Source organism: Jaculus jaculus, chromosome 19, assembly GCF_020740685.1.
Source record: "Jaculus jaculus isolate mJacJac1 chromosome 19, mJacJac1.mat.Y.cur, whole genome shotgun sequence".
NCBI lineage: Eukaryota > Metazoa > Chordata > Mammalia > Rodentia > Dipodidae > Jaculus > Jaculus jaculus.
Window position 1 is genome coordinate 53,810,173 of NC_059120.1, and position 22,599 is coordinate 53,832,771.

General features: G+C 47.2%; 2 protein-coding genes and 5 non-coding genes across 7 annotated transcripts; 1 reads left to right on the plus strand and 6 right to left on the minus strand.

Moving 5' to 3' along the window:
- Positions 1-416: 416 nt before the first annotated feature.
- Trnan-guu lies at positions 417-490 on the minus strand. Its single transcript has one exon. It is a non-coding gene; the product is annotated as a tRNA-Asn (tRNA).
- Positions 491-1,272: 782 nt separating this feature from the next.
- Positions 1,273-4,952, minus strand: LOC101596816 (histone H2B type 2-F). The gene is made up of 3 exons (XM_045138408.1): positions 4,814-4,952; positions 1,760-2,105; positions 1,273-1,466 (listed from the first exon to the last, which is right to left on the minus strand). The coding sequence occupies exons 1-3, from the start codon at positions 4,856-4,858 to the stop codon at positions 1,327-1,329; spliced, it is 531 nt and encodes a 176-aa protein (XP_044994343.1). The 5' UTR covers positions 4,859-4,952; the 3' UTR covers positions 1,273-1,326.
- Trnav-cac lies at positions 3,040-3,112 on the minus strand. The gene has a single exon. It is a non-coding gene; the product is annotated as a tRNA-Val (tRNA).
- On the plus strand, positions 4,731-4,804 carry Trnan-guu. Its single transcript has one exon. It is a non-coding gene; the product is annotated as a tRNA-Asn (tRNA).
- A 1,509-nt stretch (positions 4,953-6,461) lies between the features above and the next one.
- Positions 6,462-6,532, minus strand: Trnag-ccc. Its single transcript has one exon. It is a non-coding gene; the product is annotated as a tRNA-Gly (tRNA).
- Positions 6,533-9,568: 3,036 nt separating this feature from the next.
- On the minus strand, positions 9,569-9,677 carry LOC123456124. Its single transcript, XR_006634343.1, has one exon. It is a non-coding gene; the product is annotated as a U6 spliceosomal RNA (small nuclear RNA).
- An 11,789-nt stretch (positions 9,678-21,466) lies between these two features.
- LOC101601912 (small integral membrane protein 3-like) lies at positions 21,467-21,673 on the minus strand. The gene has a single exon (XM_004659105.2). It carries the CDS (start codon positions 21,644-21,646, stop codon positions 21,467-21,469), a length of 180 nt encoding a protein of 59 aa, XP_004659162.2. The 5' UTR covers positions 21,647-21,673.
- Between the last annotated feature and the right edge of the window lie 926 nt (positions 21,674-22,599).

The following is a 22,599-nucleotide window of genomic DNA, read 5'->3' on the forward strand; positions in this document are numbered from 1 at the left end:
AGTCTCAGGGTGGCCTCAAACTCAAGGCGATCCTCCTACCTCTGCCTCCTGAGTGCTGGGATTAAAGGCGTGCGCCACCGCGCCCGGGGCCCTATTGCATTTTTGTATCTCTTTTAGGATAAATGCCAAGATCTTGTATGTTTTTCCAAACACACAAAAATTCCTCTGCTTTTAAAAAAGAGAGAGAGAGAGAGAGAGAGAGAGAGAGGGATGGAAAAAGAAAAGGGAAAAGAAAAAGATGAGGATTCCCCTGCAGACCTGGACTCACCCAGGAGCTTCAAGTAAAAACCAGAGGATAAGATTACCAGGAATACAAATTTGGGTGCATATATTGCATGTGAAGATGAATGTATGGTGAGAAGATGTAATATTTCACATTTGATGAGTAACAGCAAACGGTTAAAACCATAAACTACCGTCCCTGGGTGGGCTTGAACCACCAACCTTTCGGTTAACAGCCGAACGCGCTAACCGATTGCGCCACAGAGACACAACTGCTTTCCAGTATGCCTGATGAGGTGTCAGCACGGCCAAGGCAGGGAGGTGCTCTGTCCACCCAGGAGGACGAGTCCGGAGGCGCAGGTCTGCAGTTGGTCGAGGCGGGGACCAGCCCGGGTCGCCCCGCCACCTCAGGGGCTGCGGAAGCTTCTCGGCCTGATTTTTGTATACAGTGAGTCAAACAGTAAAAGCTACTGAAACTTATTTTTATCATTTATTTGTAGTAGGGTCTCACTCTAGCCCAGGCTGACCTGGAATACACTATGTAGTCTCAGGGTGGCCTTGAACTCATGGCGATCCACCTACCTCTGCCTCCCAATTGCTGGGATTAAAGGCATGCTCCACCACACCTGGCATGATTTATTTATTTATTTTGGGTTTTTTCAAGGTAGGGTTTTACTCTAGTGCAGGCTAACCTGGGATTTACTATGTAATCTAAGGGTGGTCTCAAACTCACAGTGATCCTCCTACCTCTGCCTCTCGAGTGCTGGGATTAAAGGTGTGCGCCACCACACTCTGCTTTCTTTCTTTATTTTTGAAGTAGGGTCTCATTCTTGCCCAGGCTGACCTGGAATTCACTATGTAGTCTCAGGGTGGTTTTGAACTCACAGTGATCCTACCTCAGCCCCCCGTACCCTCCCCCCAACCCGCCCCAAGAGCTGGGAATCACTCCTGACTTGGTTTGGCTTTTAGCAAGTTGAAGACTTTGAGCACCAAATTAGTCTGAGATTCTTTACTAAATTTCCAATAAATCTGGGATTGATACTACCGCAATCTTAGCACTTGGGGGAGGGGGCGTGAGACAGGAGGATGGAGGCCAACGTGTTGCTACATAGCAAGACCCTGGCAGAAGATGGAGCATCCTCCTTGGAGAATGTGCTGGAGACGTGGGGATAGATGGCACGGAGGAGGCGCCCTATAGTGATGGATGCATTCCGAGTGGTCCGTGGAGGAGGCCCCAGGGAAACCTACATGTGTGGACAGGGACACAGAGATGCAGATAATCAGTGACCAGAGGCCCTCACAGAACAGAGCAGACCCCTGCAGGGTCTGTGTGCAGCAAACGTGGAACCCATCATATGCCCAGCACTTTAGACTAGTTATGTTTATGTTACTTCCCCACACACACATACTTTGCGCAAAATAAGGAACATTTATCAGACTTCAGGCCTAAAGCGCTTTGTCTAGCTCTAGTGGTAGGATAAACTAATCGCCAGTATTCCCTGCCAAGTTTGAAAGGCTGTGAAGAGAGTTGGGCAACCTTGGGAGATCAGCGTGGACGTGGGGTCCTTGGTGACGGCCTTGGTGCCCTCGGACACGGCGTGCTTGGCCAGCTCCCCGGGCAGCAGCAGGCGCACGGCCGTCTGGATCTCCCGCGACGTGATGGTCGAGCGCTTGTTGTAGTGCGCCAGGCGCGACGCCTCGCCCGCGATGCGCTCGAAGATGTCGTTCACGAACGAGTTCATGATGCCCATGGCCTTGGACGAGATGCCCGTGTCGGGGTGCACCTGCTTCAGCACCTTGTACACGTACTCGGAGTAGCTCTCCCTGCGGCTGCGCTTGCGCTTCTCGCCGTCCTTCCTCGGCACAAGCGCGGTGGGAAGAAACTAAGAGAAAAAGAGGTATCATGGAAAGGTCCTATGTTACTGAATAATGGTGGGAGGGCCCCGATGGCTACAGGAACTAAGAAAAATCAAGAACCGAGGCCAGCCTGAGACGACATGGTGAATTCCAGGTCAGCCTGGGCTGGAGTGCGCCTTTAACCCGGGCACGTGGGAGGAAGAGGTAGCAGGCGATGCTGGCTTCAAGGCTCTCCAGCCTCCTGCAGCCACGCGCCCAGAGGCCCCAGATCCGCACCAGGTGCCCTGCCAGCGGTACTACCCCCAGACTCATTTGCATAAAACACGCCCCCCGTGACATCGCAGGCCCTGATTGGCTGAGTTCTGCCCTCCTGCCCCACCCACAGGGAAAGCTTTCAGGGGTTTCTGAACCCGCCATCCTAATAGCGGCACGTGGGTCAAGGGGAAACCAACCGCCCTCTAATTGGACTGGAGGCCAACTATATGGGAGGGAATTCATCCCTGATACTGAAAACCTACAACAGGGGTAGTCATGAGCCCTAGGGGTATAACGTCTGCTGCTGTCTGGCTAAATGTATATACTATGCTCACCAAACTGCCCAGTAAGCACTTTGCTTTCCAGACTATACAAGCACAAAACGGAAGGTGCATGCCTCATCCAAACCCCTGTGTAACCTTGTGGGTTCCCTTTGCCTGTTACTAGCATTAATTTCTTCCTCAATCCATTCCTTCCTTCCTTTTCTTCCCCCCGAGGTAGGGTCTCGCTCTAGCCTAGGCTAATCTGGAATTCACTTTGTAGTCCTAGGGTGGCCTTGAACTCCCAGGGAAAAGCGCATGTCACCACACCCAGCCACTAATTTGCATGGGTCGAGTCTTCATCTACATTACCATTCCCTTCCTCCCTCACTCCCCACAAAAGGACAGGTATCTCTGCTTACTTTCTCTCTCCCCAAAAAGGCACTGTTTCCGCCCGGTTTCGAACCGGGGACCTTTCGCGTGTGAGGCGAACGTGATAACCACTACACTACGGAAACCACATGGAAGCCTGTCTCGCGATACATCCTCATGAAAATCTGGCCCTGCATCAGGGTTCAATGCCAGAACGTAGGCTCGAGTTGAAATCCGACGGGAAGCACCGGCCATCCGAGGGCCTGGAAACCTGTCAGGATCCGGAGTCAGGCCCGGCTGGGTCCCCGTGTGCACGTGCTCACTCCCTGGAGCCCACTGAGTGCAGGACCCTCTCTCAGCAATCCCTGTAGTCTTCAGTATCCACACCTGTGGCCACTTCTGTTCAACCCAACCTAAAGTCCAGTGCCTTCACCACACTGACAAGTTTAAGCAGGAATTTATTGCTGTTTAAAACACTCAACATAAGCCTTTAATCCTAGCACTCGGTAGGCAGAGGTAGGAGGACAGCTGTGAGTTCGAGGCCAGCCTGAGACGACATAGTGACTGGGCTAGAGCTAGACCCTACTCTGAAAAACCAGTAAATAAATAAAAATAAAAATCAATATCGCCCCAGGACAAGCCACACCTCAGCATCCGCGTTACAGTCGTCAAGGACAGGCAGCTAGGCCCAGTACAAATCCATTCCCAGGGCGCCAAGCAGATTTTCAGCACAGCTGGGTCTGCCTGCCTGCCTTCTCTGGCTACCTAGCACCCTAGAAGGTTGACCCCCACTTTCTGTAATGACTAAAAGTGGGTCAGCAGTGGGGAGAAGCGGTCAGGAGGTCTTGCTCTAGCCTAGGCTGACCTGCAATTCACTATGTAGTTTCATATATTTGTATATGTATGTATGTATGTATGTATATATATATGGTGTGTTTACATAAAGTATCCATTTAAGGATTTGTGTTTCTTACAAGAAATGTAATTTTTTAAATTAAAATTATAAGCAATCTAGGCTAAAGAGATGGGTCAGCGGTTAAGGCGCTTGCCTGCAAAGCCTAGAGACCCCCACGTTCAACTCCCTAGTACCCAAGTAAAGCCAGATGCACCAAGGTGGTCCATGCATCTGGAGTCCGCTCTGTTTTCTTTCTGCTTGCAAATAAAAATATTTTTGCCAGGCGTGGTGGCGCACGCCTTTAATCCCAGTGCTTGGGACGTACAATGGGAGGATCGCCATGAGTTCGAGGCCATCCTGAGACTACATAGTGAATTCCAGGTCAGCCTGCACTAGAGACCCTACCTCGAAATATCAAAAATATAAATATATATATATATTTTATATATATATGTATATATATGTGTGTATATATATATATATATGTTTTGAAATTGTAAGCAATCATCCATATTAAAGGTCTACATGAAGTCCATACTTGTCTGAACTGTCTCAAAAACATCCTACGCTGGCCATGCTGGGAAGGCCTGTGTTTTCTGAAAGTTTCCCAGGTCACTTCCATTCCTCCTTCCCGCTCCACGCCGGGCACCCCCCGGTCCCCGCGTCGCCCGGCCGCTCCGGTCCCTCCCGCCGCGCCGACACCCCCGCGCCCCCCGCCGGCCAGGAGCCGCGCTGCACCCGCGCTGGTCCCGCCGCGAGCAGCCACCGCCCCGCGCCCCGGCGCGGCCTCCCCGGGCGGCCCGAGCAGCTCCCGGGCTCGGCGGTGCTGACGCCTGGACAGGCGGAGCCCGAACCCCTGCGGCAGTCGTGTCTCTGTGGCGCAATCGGTTAGCGCGTTCGGCTGTTAACCGAAAGGTTGGTGGTTCGAGCCCACCCAGGGACGGGTACTCACGGTTTTAGCTGTTTGCTGTTGCACATCAAATGTGAAATATTGCATCACCTCACGATACAGTCATCTTCACATTCAATATGGCCGCTCGAAAAAGTAGTCTTGTCTCCTGGTCTAGACAGAAGGTGATCCTGGTCTTTTCTTGCCTTTTGCTTCCTCTCTCTCTCTCTTTTTAAAGTAATGGAGATTTAGTGAGAGAAAACCGAGCATCTGGACATTTATCCTAGAAGATATACAAGGAAACAAAAGGAAAGGTTACAAGCTTTAAATTAGAAGTCAGAGAAAAAGGCAGGGTACCATGGAAAAATGTGCTAGGGGCTGCAACAAAAAAAGGGGTCCTTGGGGCCTATATTATCTTTGTAACAATAACTTAGAATGATTTTTGGTGAGAGTGGTCTTATCACAAGGTGATTGACAGATCCCAGTGGATTACTTCTTTTTGGTTTTTGGATTTGTTTGTTTGAGGTGGGTCGGGGGGTCTCATTGTAGTCCAGGCTGATCAGGAACTCACCGTGATCCTCCTATCTCATCCTCTTTGGGTCTCCTGCTCTCCCTCAGCCCCGGTGCCCAGCTTTCCCAGGGCAGAGCCCCGGTTGGTGACCTCCATCGTGGGCACTGACCATGCTCCTTCCTGGGGAATTCTGATTCTCTACCTCTCAGGAGCTCGAGGACCCCAAAGTGGAGATCAGGAAGGGGACAGAAGGCCGCGTATCAGAACCCGGGCTCTGTCCCTACTGGCTCTTCATCCTGTCCATCTCTCCCCGTCCCCTTCCACTCTATCACTCTGGCTGTGTTCTCAGCGTCTGTGGGTCCCACTGCGCCCCGTCTCCACAGGGACACCTGCCTGCTCGGTCTGTCCCACCGTCTTCCATTATCTCTCCAGTTGCTTCTTTGTCCTTCATTCCACCATCCTGTGTTAGTGGGGGAGGGGCAGTCCTGGGGGGCGGGGGACTCCTGGCCTTTCGCACATGTCCATGCCATGCATCTCTCTGCTTCTGTGTCTCCCTCCCTTGTGATTTCCCCCACACCTTCACAATGGCTGGCTATATTTGCCATCTTCTCGATTCATTTGCAGTGGCCCTCTCTCCTCTCCCTTTCCCTTTCTCTCATCTCCTCTCCCATTCTCTCCTCTCCCCCCCTCCATTGCCTTCCTCTTCTCTCCCAAATAAATAAATAAATAAATAAAAATATTTAAAAAGTTATTCTTTGCTTCTGCTGTCAACTGGGGGCCCATTCATTCTACACTTTGCCGAGACCTAGAGAAGTGAGTGGTTCCCTTTTCTTGGGCCCAGACCAGCCTCCTGAAGATTTAGCCGTGTGTGGGGACCACAGGTCTCTAGTTCTAAATCTCCACACCGACAGTTGGGTCAACGGTCTGTCCAAGGCCCAGGAAATGAGTCCGTGAACAGAGGCCCCCTCCACTGTGGGGCTGGTGCAGAAGAAAAAGACTGCAAAAAGCCGAATACACAATGCCACGGCAAGAGGCAGACCTACTGCAGGGGCGAAATAACGCACCATTCCTCCAGGTCATCCCCAGTAAACACGGGAGATCCTCAGACTTCCGAGCAGTTGATTTAGCTTCACTGGAAGGGCATCGAATGGAACACAGAAGAGAGAAAACGGAAAAGAATTGAGGGAGGAAAAGATGACTTGCATTGGCCGGGAATCGAACCCGGGTCTCCCGCGTGGGAGGCGAGAATTCTACCATTGAACCACCAATGCACCTTGCTTAACCTGTTGGCACACTGAGTCCCATGTTTTGTGCAATTTCATAAGAAAGAACAATCTGAAAAATCACAGAGGAAGTGAAACTAGTAGAAATCTGGAAGCATTGCTGATTCTTAAAGTTGACCAGTGGGTGGACAGAGACGGGAGGAATTCAGGGTGCGCCTGTGTGGCTCACAGTAGAGCCCTGGTCGGGAAAGCACCCTTTAGTCGGTGCTAATGGGTGTCCCGTCGGGAAGTTACGTCCTCACTGGAAACCTCTGCGCTTTTTGAATGTTCAGGGCACAGGCCGCATGTTGGAAGCAGGGCACAACAGTGACGTCCTTTAAGCTTATGTTGTCCCTTCCTAGGCATCTGGGGACTGGAACTGTGGACCTCTGCAGTGTTGGAGAGCGTGCTGACCGCTGCAGCGGGACACGGGACGAGGGACTCAGGAGGCGCCTTGACTGTGGGCTCGGCTCGCAATCCAGCTGCTCCGGGTGGAGATTTTAGCTAATACTTCTGGGCTTCTGGGCATTAGAGAATAATCTCTCTCTCTCTCCCTCTCTGTTTTTTTGTTTGTTTGTTTGTTTTTTTGTTTTTGAGGTAGATTCTCTCCCCACCCCCTCTCTTTTTGTTTTGTTTTTTGAGGTAGTGTCTCACTCTAGCCCAGACTGACCTTCAACTCATGGTGATCCTCCTACCTCTGTCTCTGCTGGCATGAAAGGTGTGCGCCACCAAGCCCGGCGTGAAAATAAGTTTTGATGCCCAAAGTCTGTTAGGAGCAGCAAACTCCTCCCTCCACACATCTGCTTTTGGGAAGAACCGTCCTCCCGGAGATGTGCGCTCATCCACACCTCCTGGAGCCTGTGAGTCCTGAACTTAGTCACTGGAATGTCAGCGACAGAGAGGAAGGCAGAGGGGAGAGGTGGGGGGGAGGAGGGCTTGTTCTCCACACCTAGGGGACGCTTTGCGATTGGTTCTAAGTGAAGGTTGATTGTGCATATTGGTGAAGTGCTTGTATCTATTATGCTTTAAGTTAGTTATTTGACAGCGTCTAAGCTTTATAGGTGCCTTGAGGTGACATTCGTGCATTCATCAATTTGTAAACGTCTGCTATAATTAGCAAAACAGATGCATAAAATTATTATGCCACTTCTGAGCAGTGAGCTAGCTCCACTCATTAGGATCATTAGGAGGTGGAGTGATGTCTCCAGGGAGACAGTGTGTGTGCTCAGACTTTATTTATTTATTTAATTTGTTTTTTTGAGGTAGGGTCTTGCTGTAGCCCAGGCTGACCTGGAATTAGTCTCGGGGTGGCCTCAAACTCACAGTGATTCTCCTATCTCCGTCTCCTGAGTTCTGGACCTAACACATGTTCCATCACACCTGACCTGATTTTTGTCTTCAGTGAAAATCTTGTCCCCAAATATGTCAGGATGCATGTGCCACCTTGTGCATCTGGCTTACATGGGTCCTGGGGAGTTGAACCTGAGTTTTTTGGCTTTGCAGGCAAGCACCTTAACCACTAAGCCATCTCTCCAGCCCTATTTTTTAAATATTTTAAAGGAGGGAGGGAGAGAGGAGAGGAGAATGGGCATGTAGGGTCCACTACAAATGTACTGCACATACATATGCCACTGGGCTTTATGTTGGCATTGGAGAATCGACTGTGGAGCTTTGCAAACAAGCAGCTTTGGCTGCTGAGCCACCTCTCCAGCCCTTTTTCTTTTCCTCCCCATCTCTTATACTGCTTGCAAATAAATTAAAAAGGATGTGAAAAGGAAAGCAGAACACAGACAGAGAAATGTTAGGCAACATTCCTTTCCTACAATGGATCCATGTTTTACAATCATATTTTGTTTTATTTATTTGCAAGCAGGGAGAGATAGAAGAGAGAGAGAGAGACAGAGAGAATGGGCATGCCAGGACCTCTGGCGGCTGCAAACAGACTCCAGATGCGTGCGCCACTTTGTGCACCTGGCTTTACTTGGAACTGGGGAATCAGATCCAGTCAGTCAGGTTTTGCAGACAAGCGCCTTAACTGCTGAGCAATCTCTCCAGATAGGGTCCCCAATTTGAATATACAAAAAGTTTAGTCCTTACGCCGGGAGGGATGGCTGTTTGAAGAAAGGGCTGGTGCTCCCTCTGGACCAGAAGGCAGCGCCTTGCAGTGCCAGAAAGTAGGAGACACTGAAACAGCTCAGCAATGACCACGCGATATCAAAGGAGCCTGGAACTGCCTGTCCAAAGCTGGGAGAATGGGACCAACCACAGTAAGAGTGTATTGGACCATGAGGACAGTGTGAAGTCAACGGTCACATGTGGATTCAGAGCAGGAGAAAAGGCTGGGCGTGGTGGCGCACGCCTTTAATCCCAGCACTCGGAGGTAGGAGGATCGCTGTGAGTTCAAGACCACCCTGAGGCTACATAGTGAATTCCAGGTCAGCCTGAACTAGGGTGAGACCCTACCTCGAAAAACAAAAACAAAACAAAACAAAAATAGCAACAGTAGCAACAATAAAATACTCTGAGCATTTATTTTTATTTCCACGACAGTACTGGTCTAATAGTAAATAGAATTATAAGAAGTAGTTCCCTCAGGAGACTATTTCAACCTTCTTCCAGATTGTAGGTGGGCCAGAGAGTATGGCAGAGGAGGTGTGGTCATTTATTTTCCCTTAACCTCCATGAGTCAAAGAAATCCCAGTTTTTTTTGTTTTGTTTTGTTTTTTGACGTAGGGTCTCACTCTAGCTCAGGTTGACCTGGAGTTCACTATGTAGTCTCAGGGTTTGCTCGAACTCATGGCGATCCTCCTACCTCTGCCTCCCCATTGAAGGAGTGTGACACCACGCCCAGTTAAAAAAAAAAAATGGAGCCAGGCATGGTGGCGCACGCCTTTAATCCCAGCACTCGGGAGGCAGAGGTAGGAGGATCGCTGAGAGTTCGAGGTCACCCTGAGACTACATAGTGATTTCCAGATCAGCCTGAGCTAGAGTGAGACCCTACCCTAGAAAACCAAAAAAATAATAATAAAATTAAAAAAGATATATATATATATCTTCACAAATGCTTCACAAATTTGCACGTCATCCTTGCACAGGGCTCATGCTAATCTCTGTACCGTTCCAATTTTAGTGTAGATGCTGCCGAAGCAAGCACAAGACCCCCCAGGTTTTCAGGACAGGTACTAGTGCTGTGTATGCGGCTGATGGTTTCTCTCAGAGGGGGACCACTGTTTGAGCATGAGGCTACACCCTAGAGCAGGGACTACGACTCAAAAGCTAAGTTATTTATAAGCTATAAATGAGATATCAGAACTGAGGCAATGAGTAGTAAAACCTTGACTAAAACTGTTTCGCTATATATAGGTTAAGGATGGAGCAGAGCCTGGTTGAACTGAGACAGTTTGGTTTTGATATAACCTTTACAAATATATTTGGAAAGAGAAAAATATAGCCAGACAAGTGGTGTTTCTGTCTAACTTTGTATGAGAAATATATAACAATTAACATGATGTACATCAGAGACACCTGGATTAACATAAGGCAATTTTGTGTCTTACTCATGAGAGCTGAAAATGGATAAAACTTAGGCACGCTACATCATCTTGTCTGTATATAACAAAGTGAGAAAAGTCACAATAACTGATTTAAATAACTAGATTTAAATCTAGTGGTGTTTAAAATAAACTCAGCTGGGCGTGGTGACACACACCTTTAATCCCAGCACTCGGGAGACAGAGGCAGGAGGATTTAAAAATGTTTTATTTATTTATTACAGTCAGAGAGAAAGAATGACAATGGACATGCCAGGGCCTCCAGCCACTGCAAATGAACTCCAGACGCGTGCACCACTATGTGCATCTGGTTTACATGAGACCTGGAGAATCGAACCCGAGTCCTTAGGTCTTAACTGCTAAGCCATCTCTGCAGCCCGGTAGCCATATTTGTCAGTTGGAGGCAACCCTGAGACTACCTTCCATCCTTCCTTCTTCCTTCCTTCCTCCCTCCCTCCCTTCCTTCTTATTTATTTATTTTTATTGGCAAGTTCCATGATTGTAAACAATATCCCATGGTAATTCCTTCCTTACCCCCACTTTCAACTTTGAACCTCCACTCTCCATCATATCCCAGCCCCCCATCAGTCTCTTTATTTTGATGTCATGAGCTTTTCTTTCTGTTATGATGGTCTTGTGTAGATAGTGTTGAAAGGCAGGATAGAAAATTTTAAAGTAAACTTAGTGAAGAAACAGCTGGTTGTGAAAGACCCCCAGAGGGAGACTTTCACTCAAGTCTTGAGATAGCATGCACCCAAAGACACACGGGAGACCAAACATGTCTACATATCTTATTTGTGCATAACCAGAGTTTAAGTCCTTGGTCAGGCTGTCTTTGGAAACTATTTTATTATTTTGGTTTTTCTCAAAACTGTATTTTTGTTTTTCCCCTTCCCGGAACACAAAGTTTAGGTTGACCCAACCAACCCGTATCTTGGGCCATCCGCAGCCTATCTTTTAGCCTATTTTTGATTTACTCCTTTCGGTAGCAACTGAAAGGCAGGATAGAAAATTTTAAAGTAAACTTAGTGAAGAAACAGCTGGTTGCTATAGCTAGAGGACAGCCTGAACTGTATATTCAGAAAAAATCAAAAATGGGTTGGTCGGGTCAACCTAAACTTTGTGTCCTGGGAAGAGGAAAAAAAATAGTTTCCCAAGACAGCCTGACCAAGGATTTAAACTCTGGTTATGCACAAATAAGATATGTAGACATAACTGTACAAGCTTGGCAAATACCCTTGTGAAACCCCCTCCCCTTTCCCTTCCTTGCTAAAAGCCCTATAAAAAGAAACACCCAAATAAATAATAAATGAACAAAAATATTAAAAAAAAAACTTAAAAAAAAAGAAAAGAAACACCCAATAGGGCTCAGGGTCGACTCCTCTGTCTCCTGCATGAGATACGTGTCGACCCCAGAGCTCTGGTTTCCCGAATAAAGCCTCATGCTTTTGCAGCAAGTTTGGTCTCCCGTGTGTCTTTGGGTGCGTGCTATCTCGAGACTTGAGTGAGGGTCTCCCTCTGGGGGGTCTTTCAGTGTCAGGCATGGTGAGGTCGTGGATATCCAGGCCATTTGGTGTCTGGAGGAGCACGTTGTAAGGAGTCTGGCCTGTTTTCTTAAGTGGGTCCTAGTCACCACACGGCTGTCTTCCCAGAGAGGACTCCCGTAAGTTGAGAAGCGCTCCTCTCCTTTCTAGACCTTTGGCTTGTGAATTCCAGCTACGGTGCTCTCTCCAGACCCTCAGCTCTGTCTCAACGCAAGAACTCCACTGGATCCCAGCACTGGGGAGGCAGAGGTAGGAGGATCGCCCTAAGTTCGAGGCCACCCTGAGGCGACATAGTGAATTCCAGGTCAGGCTCCACCGGATTCTGCCCTCTGGTCTGAACTCTGGCCAAGGGACCCTCTCAATGCACTAAGTGAGGCAACACTTAAATTGGGGCTCTTTTTGCTTCCCTGTGATCCTCCTACCTTTGTCTCCTGAGTGCTGGGATTAAAGGCGTGAGCCACCCATGCCCAGTATAAATACGTTTTTTGTTTGTTTATTTTGTTTTGCTTTTGTTTTTTTGAGGCGGGGTCTCACTCTGGCCCAGGTTGACCTGGAATTCACTATGTAGTCTCAGGGTGGCCTTGAACTCACGGCGATCCTCCTACCTCTGCCTCCGGAGTGCTGGGATTAAAGGCGTGCGCCACCACGCCCGGCTTAAATACGTTTTTTAGTGCGTGTATATGCATGTTCATATGTGTGGACACAGGTGTGGGTGCGCGTATGTGCACTGAAGACCAGAGGAAAACTTCGTGTCATTCTTAGGAATGCTGCTCATCTCTATTTTGGAGACAAGTTCTCTCATTGGCCTGGAGATCATAAACTAAGCTAGCAAATTCCAGTGATCCACCTGTCTCTGCCTCCCCAGCACCGCATTATAGATGCACACCACCATGCCTGACCTTTTCACCTGGGGACTTGGGATGGAAATCAGATCATCGCGGTTACAAGCAAGCAAGCACTTTATCAACTGAGCTCTCTCCTCAACATTATTTCAACCCTTCTTGGCCTCACCTCTTCCTCTTGATGCTGTACTCCAGGAGCAAAAGCATGATGAGGTGACTCTGGCATTTTAGGAACCGTGGGAAAGCCTAGGAGGGCCGGAAGGATCCCTAGAGCTCGCTGCTGGTTGGTGAGCTTCGTGTTCACTGTGCGGCCCCATCTCAGAGAATACGGTGGAGAACAGTGGAGGAAGATACTGACATTGACCTCTGGGCTCCAAAACCACGTACTTTTATGTGCATGTGCTCTACACACACACGTGCACCCACACACATACATGTGCACACACCACACGCATACACACCTAAAAAGCTTAGGAAGGGATTTCAGTAGTACACAGGAAAATTACACATAGGGCCTGTCAATCAAATATATTCATGATAAACTGGGCGTGGTGGCGCACGCCTTTAGTCCTGCACTTGGGAGTGACAGGCAGGGGGATCGCTGTGAGTTTGGGGCCACCCCGAGACTACATAGTGAATTCCAGGTTAGCATGTAATACACACACGCACACGCGCGTGCACACACACATACACATATGTGAGATCTGGAGAGTAGAACATGGGTCCTTAGGCTTCACAGGCAAGTAAGTGCCTCAACTGCTAATTCATCACTCTAGCTGAAATTAAAAAAAAAAAAAAAGGAACAAGGCTGGGGCAATGGCTTGGCGGTTGAGGCGCTTGCCTGTGAAGCCTAAGGATCTAGGAGAAATTCCTCAGTACCCACCTAAGCCAGATGCACAAGGTGGTGCATGCATCTGGAGTTCCTTCGCAGTGGCCAGAGGCCTTGGCACATGTGGTGATTTGATTCAGGTGTCCCCCATAAACATAGGTGTTGTGAATGCTAGCTCCCCAGCTGATGGATATTTGGGAATTAATGCCTCCTGGAGGGAGTGTATTGTTGGGGCGGGCTTAAGGGCTTTATAGCCAGTTTCCCCATGCCAGTGTTTGGCACACCCTCCTGTTGCTGTGGTCCATCTTATGTGGGCCAGGGGGTGTTGTCCACCCTCTGCTCATGCCATCGTTTCCCCCTGCCATCGTGAAGCTTCCCCTCGAGCCTGTAAGCCAAAATAAATCTCTTTTTCCCGGAAGCCACTCTTGGTTGGGTGATTTCTACCAGCAATGCGAACCAGACTGCAACAGCACACCTATTCTCTCTCTAACTGCCCCCCTCTCTTTCTTTCTCAAGTCAATAAATAAAATATTTTTTTTAAAGGAATAACTTCCTGGCACATAATAGCACTCTCCAAAAAGAAATGGTGATGATAGAAAACCTAAGAGCTTTTTGGAATGGAGAGATGGCTTAGCGGTTAAGGCACTTGCCTTCAAAGCCTTAGGACCCAGGTTTGATTCCCCAGGACCCACATAAGCCAGAGGCACAAAGTGGTACATGCGTGTGGCATTCATTTGTAATGGTTGGAGGCTCTGGCATGCCCATTCTCTCTCTTTATCTGCCTCTCTCTCTCTCTCTCTCTCTCTCACACACACACACACTCTCTCTCTCTCTTTCAAATAAGCAAATAAAATATTTGAAAAAAGAAAATCCAACAGCTTTTTTTTTTTTTTTTTTTTTTGGTTTTTTGAGGTAGGGTCTCACTCTGGCTCAGGCTGACCTGGAATTCACTATGTAGCCTCAGGGTGGCCTTGAACTCGTGGCAATCCTCCTACCTCTGCCTCCCGAGTACTGGGATTAAAGGCGTGCGCCACCACGCCCGGCTCTAACAGCTTTTTGTTTGTTTGTTTTAGGGGACTGGAGAACAAACACAAAACCTTGAACATGTTGGGAAAATATCTACCACTGAACTTCATCTCCTGAGCTTGGCTTTTGAGACAGGGTCTTGTTATATAGGGCTCTCAAATTCACAATCCCCGCGCCTCTGCCTCTTGAGTGCTGAAATTACAGGCATGCACCATCGTGCCTGGCTCTGGCAGCATTTATACAAAAGAAAAATAGTATGCACTTTCTTTGACTGACCATTGTTGATTCTATGAATGTGTCCTAAAGGGAAAATGTCAAAATTTGGGGCTGTGGAAATGACTCAGTGGTTAAACATGGTTACTTGGAAAGCATGCCTGTCCAGGTTCAATTCCCCAGTACCCACATAAGGCCAAATGCACAATGTGGCACTGGTGTGCCCATATTCTCTGTCTCTCCCTTGTTCCTCAGGAATAAATAAAAATAAAGGACTGGAGAGATGGCTTAGCAGTTAAGCGCTTGCCTGTGAAGCCTAAAGACCCCGGTTCAAGGCTCAATTCCCCAGGACCCACGTTAGCCAGATGCACAAGGGGGTGCACGTATCTGGAGTTTGTTTGCAGTGGCTAAGCAGCCCTGGCGTGCTTCCCCCCCCCCCCCCCGCTCTCTCTCTCTGCCTCTTTCTCTCTTTGTCTGTCGCTCTCAAATAAATAAATAAAAATAAGCAAAAAAATTAAAATTAAAATAAATGAAACATGCCTGCCTATGAAAGAAGTCAAAATTTAGAGGTGTTACAACATTGATGGTAACATTTAAAATTATAAATAACCCGTATATACCTAAAGAGAGCTTAACAAAATAAATTATGGCACAGCCATGCAGTGGAAAACTTGCGAGGGAAAATCATATAAGAATCATCAACATGGTCTTTGTGAATTGGAGTGAGTTCAGGTCTCTCTTATCTCTCTCAGAACATCCTGAGCCTTTTCCAGATCTTTCTTCCATGCTTTCATTTGTGTCAGTCCCCTTTTACTCAGTAACAAGTTTACCCTCAGTGGCATACAGCAATGTTGATTTCTCACTGGTAAGTTTGCTGGGCAGCTTGGTTTCAGGTTAGGACATCTTACTCTACACTGTGGGTGGCTAGCTAGAAACATTCTTTCCATGACAATTACAGAAACAAGAAAGGGAGACAGAAAAATGTGTGAAACTTCCTTAGGATAATTCCAATTTCACACCATGTTTCCATCCACATTCCCCTAGCAAATGAAAATTATATGGATGAGTCACAGTTAAGAGTTAGGAAGGGGAGGGGGCTGCAGAGATGGCTCAGTTGTTAAGGCATTTGCCTGCGAAGCCAAAGGATCCAGGTTTGATTCCCCAGGACCCACGTTAGCCAGATGCTGGCACGTGTGTCTGGGGATCACTTGCAGCGGCTGGAGGCCCTGGCGTGCTCGTTCTCTCTCTCATTAGTAAGTAAGTAAAATATTAAAAGAAGAAGAGTCAGGGAGGTACCTAGAGTTTCTCAGGATGCCGTGTGAGATTGACAGCTTTGCAGGTAGCGGAAGTGTGTGCTGCTATCACAAGGGAATATTCATGGGTAGAGGTTTTGGTTAATTAAACAGTGCACTGATGAAAAGGACCTGTTAGAGCAACAGAAGTAATCCACTTGAACATAATTGTATATATTAACCTAACTCAGTCAGTGTAGGGCTGGTTCCAGATAGTAACAAGTTTTACTTTTTTTTTTTTTTTGCCTTTCCTTACTTCATCGTAATTATAGCTTTGTATGTTACTCTTATTTAATAGAACCTCTGTTGTATTGATCGCTTCTGTATTTTCCTCTTGGATTTTGTAAAACAGAGGTTTAAGACCACAAGTTGGAAGAAAATCACATACTTCAAACACAAGTAGATGGGCTCCAAAAGATTTGAATAACTGCTTGAACGTGAATGGGCCTTAAGTCTGCTTCAGCTTTGACAATGGAATTTCACTCGGGCAATATTTGCCCGGTCTGGTGTAATGTGTGTGACTTCAGTGCTCAGCAGCAGTGGGGATGCCAGTTCTGTGGAGTTAAGACGCCTTCCTTGTTGAAGATGTGAGTGACGTGTCCATGTGCCCTGACTGCTGCACTCATTTTTGTAAATACAATAGTTTTGCACAACATTTTACAAATGTCTGTATTAATTTCACATATTAGAAAGATAATGTGCTAACCAGAAGCACAAGACTTCCTACACAAACAACTGTATGCCATGATTGGTTTTGTATAATAAGAATAGTTTACAATCTTGAGTTTACAGAATACCAAACTGAAATCTTTATTTTATTCTTTATTTGTTTGGTTTTTCGAGGTAGTATCTCACTCTAGCTCAGGCTGACCTGGAATTCACTCTGTATTCTCAGGGTGGCCTCGAACTCATGGCAATCCTCCTACCCCTGCCTCCTGAGTGCTGGGATTAAAGGCGTGCGCCACCATGCCGGGCCCAAACTGATATCTTTACTCAGTGTGTTCTAGAGAATTAAGCTTTTCATTTGCTACTAACATTCATGACGTTCAGTGGCCTTTTACAAATAACGACGTGTTGCTTAGGCATATCTTTTGTTCTGTGCAGAACGTTTCATTTTGATTTACGAACATTGTAATCCATATAGTTCATGTAAACTTTCAGTGTAGAAAGTACTTCCACACAACATCGGGAACAGTAGAGGTTTTGACAAGAGGCTTACATTCCATGCCTTCTGTTTTCTTCTCAGCCCTTTTTCCTTGTTTCCTGTGCTACTACAGCTGTTCCATTTAGATGAGCGCATAAGTGTCTTATTTTTACTCTCTAAACATTTAAATAAGATTTTGGGGGGACTTTTGCCCTGCGGAGGATCAAATCTGCTGTCTCGCACATGCTAAGTAAGCACTCTATGACTAAGCTACACCCCCACCCCTCAGGGACCTTTATGATGAAACGTAGTTGAGAAGATTAGCCTCGGAAACGGTCAGGATAAGCTGAGTTTAGGTGGATGATTGTTAAGAAATTACGGCGAACTAAGTCGTCTTGTGAGAACGAAACGGTAGGTAACTGACTGCGATATTTGGGCATTTCCTTCTTGGAGTGTCATTGTAGTATCAATTTAGAGTCACTTCTGTATCTAGTTGTGGCAACTCTGTGACACTTAGTTTGGACACATTCACAATTCACAAGTCGCCTTAGCACGCTTCCTCATGTTGTCATGCATGAGCTCATAATTTAAAAAAATTTTTTTTTGTTTTATCTTTATTTATTTATTTGAGAGAGAGAGCGAGGAAGAGAGAGAATGGGCACGCCAGGGCCTCCAGCCACTGCAAACGAACTCCAGATGTGTGCGTCCCCTTGTGCATCTGGCTAACGTGGGTCCCGGGGGGAATTGAGCCTCAAACCGGGGTCATCGAGCCTCCAACCGGGGTCCTTAGGCTTCACAGGGAAGCACTTAACCGCTAAGCCATCTCTCCAGCCTCAGAGCACATACTTTTATTCTCTGCCTTCGGTTCGGACAGGTCTCCCCTCTTGAATGCAGGCGTCATTTTATGTCTTAGCTCCCTTTGTCTTCTGGCTGTTCTGTGGTCCTACATCGAATAATTGGTGCCTGGAACCCAGCACCTGCTCTGGAAGGCTGATCACCACGCTTCATGCACCCTTAGCAACAGAAAAGCAGCACTCCAACCTGCTCGTCCGTAATCTTACAGTCCTGTTATATGTAAATATCCTTGTTGAGAGAGCACGGAGATTGTTGTATAAGATGTCCCAGAGTAGAATTTGTGTTACAGCTAGTCTTTGTTTTTCATTGTAAGCCATCACCATTAAATTCAAACATCAGACAAGATTAATCTGAGCAGGGCTGGAGAGATGGCTTAGTGGTTAAGCGCTTGTATGTAAAGCCAAAGGACCCCAGTTCGAGGCTCGATTCCCCAGGACCCATGTTAGCCAGATGCACAAGGGGGCCCATGCGCCTGGAATTCGTTTGCAGTGGCTGGAGGTCTTGGTGCTCCCATTCTCTCTCTCTATCTGCCTCTTTCTCTCTCTGTCTGTCCCTCTTCTCAAATAAATAAATAAAAATGAACAAAAAACAATTTTTAAAAAAGATTAAACTGAACAATCAGAGAGGCCATGTCATTGCTGATGCCAGTAGGACCCCTGTGGTTTGTGGCCACTGGCTGACACCTACTTCAGCTTTAATTTGTCAAACACGATGCTTAGTTAACCTACCTCAAAACTTGTTGAGGATCTTTGAAATACTAAGTGCCCAGCATCAAATATTACTATCTATATCAAAATTAAGTTTCCTCACTAAACCAGCCTGCCTTCTGTAGAGTCACACTGCTTTTTAAAAAAATACCTCAGAAGACCTGCCATGAAGCTTTAGGGGTGTTTGCATAGTCTCTGTCCATGGTGCTTGAGAGACTTTCCCAACTTTGTTCTGCCTCAAAGCCCAGCTTACTGGAGGCGTTTTTTACAGACTTTGTAATCATTACTGAAGATTTGATGAGATGAGCTTAATTGTTTCTATTTCCACGTTGTTGAGAAATGGCTAAGCATCTTGTTCGCCACAAATTAGTATTAAATTGAAGATAAAACTTACTTATGAAAACTGATGAAGGCCTAGAATTTCATGTCTCATGTCCAGTAGTTCCTTTTTTTTTTTTTTGGTTTTTCGAGGTAGGGTCTCACTCTAGCCCAGGCTGACCTGGAATTCACTATGGAGTCTCTGGGTGGCCTTGAACTCACTGCAATCCTCCTACCTCTGCCTCCCGAGTGCTGGGATTAAAGGCGTGTGCCACCACGCCCGGCCAGTAGTTCCTACTTTTTATAGTAAGCATTTCCTTGAAGGCTGCGTCCAGCTAGAACTACGGATCTCGGCGAGTAGGAATAGGGTTGCTTTGATGACTTGGAAGGAGCCTGCTTGCAGTCCACAAGTTGCTCAGTAGTCATGGTGATACTGGTTTAAATAAGTCTGAGCTCTTCAAGGCCAGCATGGCAAGGCCTCTCCTTGTTATCATAGTTTTTACTTGATAGAACAAAAGTCTACCTCTAAATTAGTTATTGATCCTTTATTATTATTATTATTATTTTATTTATTTTTTTTTTGGTTTTTCGAGGTACAGTCTCACTCTAGCCCAGGCTGACCTGGAATTCACTATGGAGTCTTAGGGTGGCCTCGAACTCACAGCAATCCTTTACCTCTGCCTCCCGGGTGCTGGGATTAAAGGCGTGCGCCACCACACCCAGCAGTTATTGATCCTTTAAATCACACATATCCTCAGTCCAGATGTAATGGCGTCGTCTTAGAGCTGTGTTCTGAAGTTGGTGCTTGGTGATCAGAAGCAGGTGCTACCAAAGCAGTGTCCCTGGTGGCCTCGTCACATCCCCAACATTTAAGCGTATGCTTCTTGTTTTCCTTCTTTTGCTTCCTCTTCCAGCATTCCCACCTGGTGCTGCCCTGACGCCCACTGTTGGCTCTTCCTAAATGGTGTTACGGGCTGGTGAGTTAGCCATACTGCCCAATATGCCACAGCTTTGGGCTTTAGCTGCTCTGAAGCATCTGGATCTGAACAAAGAGCCTCTGTCCCCACTGAACCCAGCACGCATCCCCAGTCTTCCGAGGTCCCCTTCCCTGACTCCCCATGACACCTTGTAAAATGGATCCAAGGAACCTCTTTTGTCCATTGACAGATAAAACAATTTTGATTCTTTTTTTTTTTTTTTGCTCATTCTATCAGTTTATTAGAAACTGACTTTGTACCTAAATGAAATAAGATCAAAGTAATACATTCGTTTCATCCAATACGATCCTAGTATTTGTGCTACCTTCTTACATAACTTAACAAATCCCAGGATACTCCCCGATTTGGGGTATCAATGAGCATGCGTGGCCCAAAAATTATATAAATACAAGCACAACATCATTATTTTGAGCACTCGTGGGAGAGAGTGAAGGGAAGGTGCATAGAGTTAGCAGGCTTGGAGATATAGCTCAGTGATACAGCACTTGCTGGCCGTGCACAAAGCCCTAGGTTACATTCAGTACCACAGAGAAAGAAAAGGAAAAGGAAAAAAAAAATAGAGCTATAGTAATAAGAAGTTGGACAGAGGAATAGTGTGGAACACATGAGGAGGTAGGGGCTGAAGATCCTTCAAGCTGAGCGGGAAACTCAGCCACCCTGCATTTCCAACATTGCTTGTCTAACAGCTCTAGGAGACTCCATCACAGAAAGAACTTCATCACCACAACTTATTTGGCACTATTTTAAAATGAAAAACCAAAGTTGGGCGTGGTGGCACACGTCTTTGATCCCAGCACTCAGAGGGAAGAGGTAGGAGGATCACCATGAGTTTGAGGCAACCCTGAGAATACATAGTGAATTCTGGGTGAGCCTGGGCTAGAGGACACCATACCTTGAAAAACCACAAAAAGAAAAACCAGCCAGGTGTGGTGGTATACACCTTTAATCCCAGCACTTGGGAGGCAGAGATAGACTGATATCTGTTTGAGGCCGCCTGAGACTACATAGTAAATTTCAGGTCAGCCTGGGCTACAGCAAGACCCTACTTGGGTGGGGGGGAGCAAAGCTCTCCTCTTAGTTACATAGGAACCGAGACTAGCACAGAGAAGATTCTGGAAAGTTCTACTCACTTCTCTCCTCCTACTATACCAGCTCCTTCACCCCAACTGACTGAGAAAAATGGAGGGAATCCTCCTCAAAGAAAACAACTTAGATGGAGATAGGGTGCATTTTCTATGTTTTGAGGTGAAGAGCAGTGGACTCTCCCCCCAGGATCCCTCACCACCTTTAAGACTATCACCAGATTCTAGGTTTCTTGGTTCTGCAAAGCTGCTCGTCACTTGATGTAACACCCATCACCTGTGCTGGCTTCACTGCCCACAAGCAGCCTCCACATCCACTAAGTCATGTGGTTCTCACAACCCTATGAGGTAGGAGGGCAGGGAATGTCACCCCTAGTTGGAAAGTGAGGAACCTAAAACTTATAGAGTTAGGTCCCTCACCCAAGTTTATACTGTTGACAGCTACACAATCAAAATTGAAGCCCAGGTCCAATCTCCAAAGTCCTTCCACTGGTTTTTAGAGAATGAAATTCTTATCCTTCATCAGCTGCTTTCAGAGGTTTTCAGGCAGCTCCGTTGAGAACTGGATGAGTCCGCATGCAATAGATGGTGCCTGCAGTGGCTGGGCACAGCAACAAGGAGGTCAGGATGAGCATGGTACCCAGGATGATGACAATGGCCCAGATATCCCGGATGTGCATGGGAAGCACAACTTCCACAGGTGATTGGCTGATGGCATCCATGCTGGCTGGGCAGAGAGCGGGAGGGAAGGGAAGGTGGGGGGAGAAGACACCCCAAAGTGGCGAGGCAGGCCAAGGCTTGCTGAGTTTGGGGGTCCTGGGGAAGCGAAGGCCAGACCTGGGGTCTGAAGCGCTCTGCTCCTCTGAACCCCTGCAGCCTCACCCACCTGGGACCCGCTGCTCCAAACCGTGCACTTTCCACCTCGGTCAAGTCTGAGTCTGCAGAAAGTTCTCCGCGCAGCAGTGAATGTGAGCTTTTCCACGGCTCCCCTCCCCCCCACCATACCCCCCAAACTCGTCCAGGGCTCTGACAGTCAAAAGCGACCCCAGCTCCATGACTGGACGTCCATGCCCTGCTCATTTTGATTCTTTTTTTACTGTCTTCATTTTATTTATTATTCTGTTGTTTTTAAGGTAGGGTCTCACTCTGGCCCAGGCTGACCTGGAATTCACTGTGTAGTCTCAGGGTGGCCTTGAACTCATGACGATCCTCTTACCTCTGCCTCCCAAGTGCTGGGATTAAAGGCGTTTGCCACCACGCCTTCTAAGTAGGTAGACTTATGGGTATCATTGTAGAAATCACTGGTGGTTGTGACAGCCATTCATGTATGTGTGTGTTATGTTATTTGTCAACTATATGGCAGTTGGAAAACCTCTTATTCCTTTTAACACTATCCCATCCAATGTTATTGCATCTCATGACATCAAAATAAAAGAGAGACTGATTGAGAGGGGGAGGGGATATGATGGGAATGGAGTTTCAAAGGGGAAAGTGGGGGAGGGAGGGTATTACCATGGGATATTTTTATAATCATGGAAGTTAATAAAAAAATTTTGAGAGCCGGGCGTGGTGGCGCACGCCTTTAATCCCAGCACTCGGGAGGCAGAGGTAGGAGGATTGCCGTGAGTTCAAGGCCACCCTGAGACTCCATAGTGAATTCCAGGTCAGCCTGAGC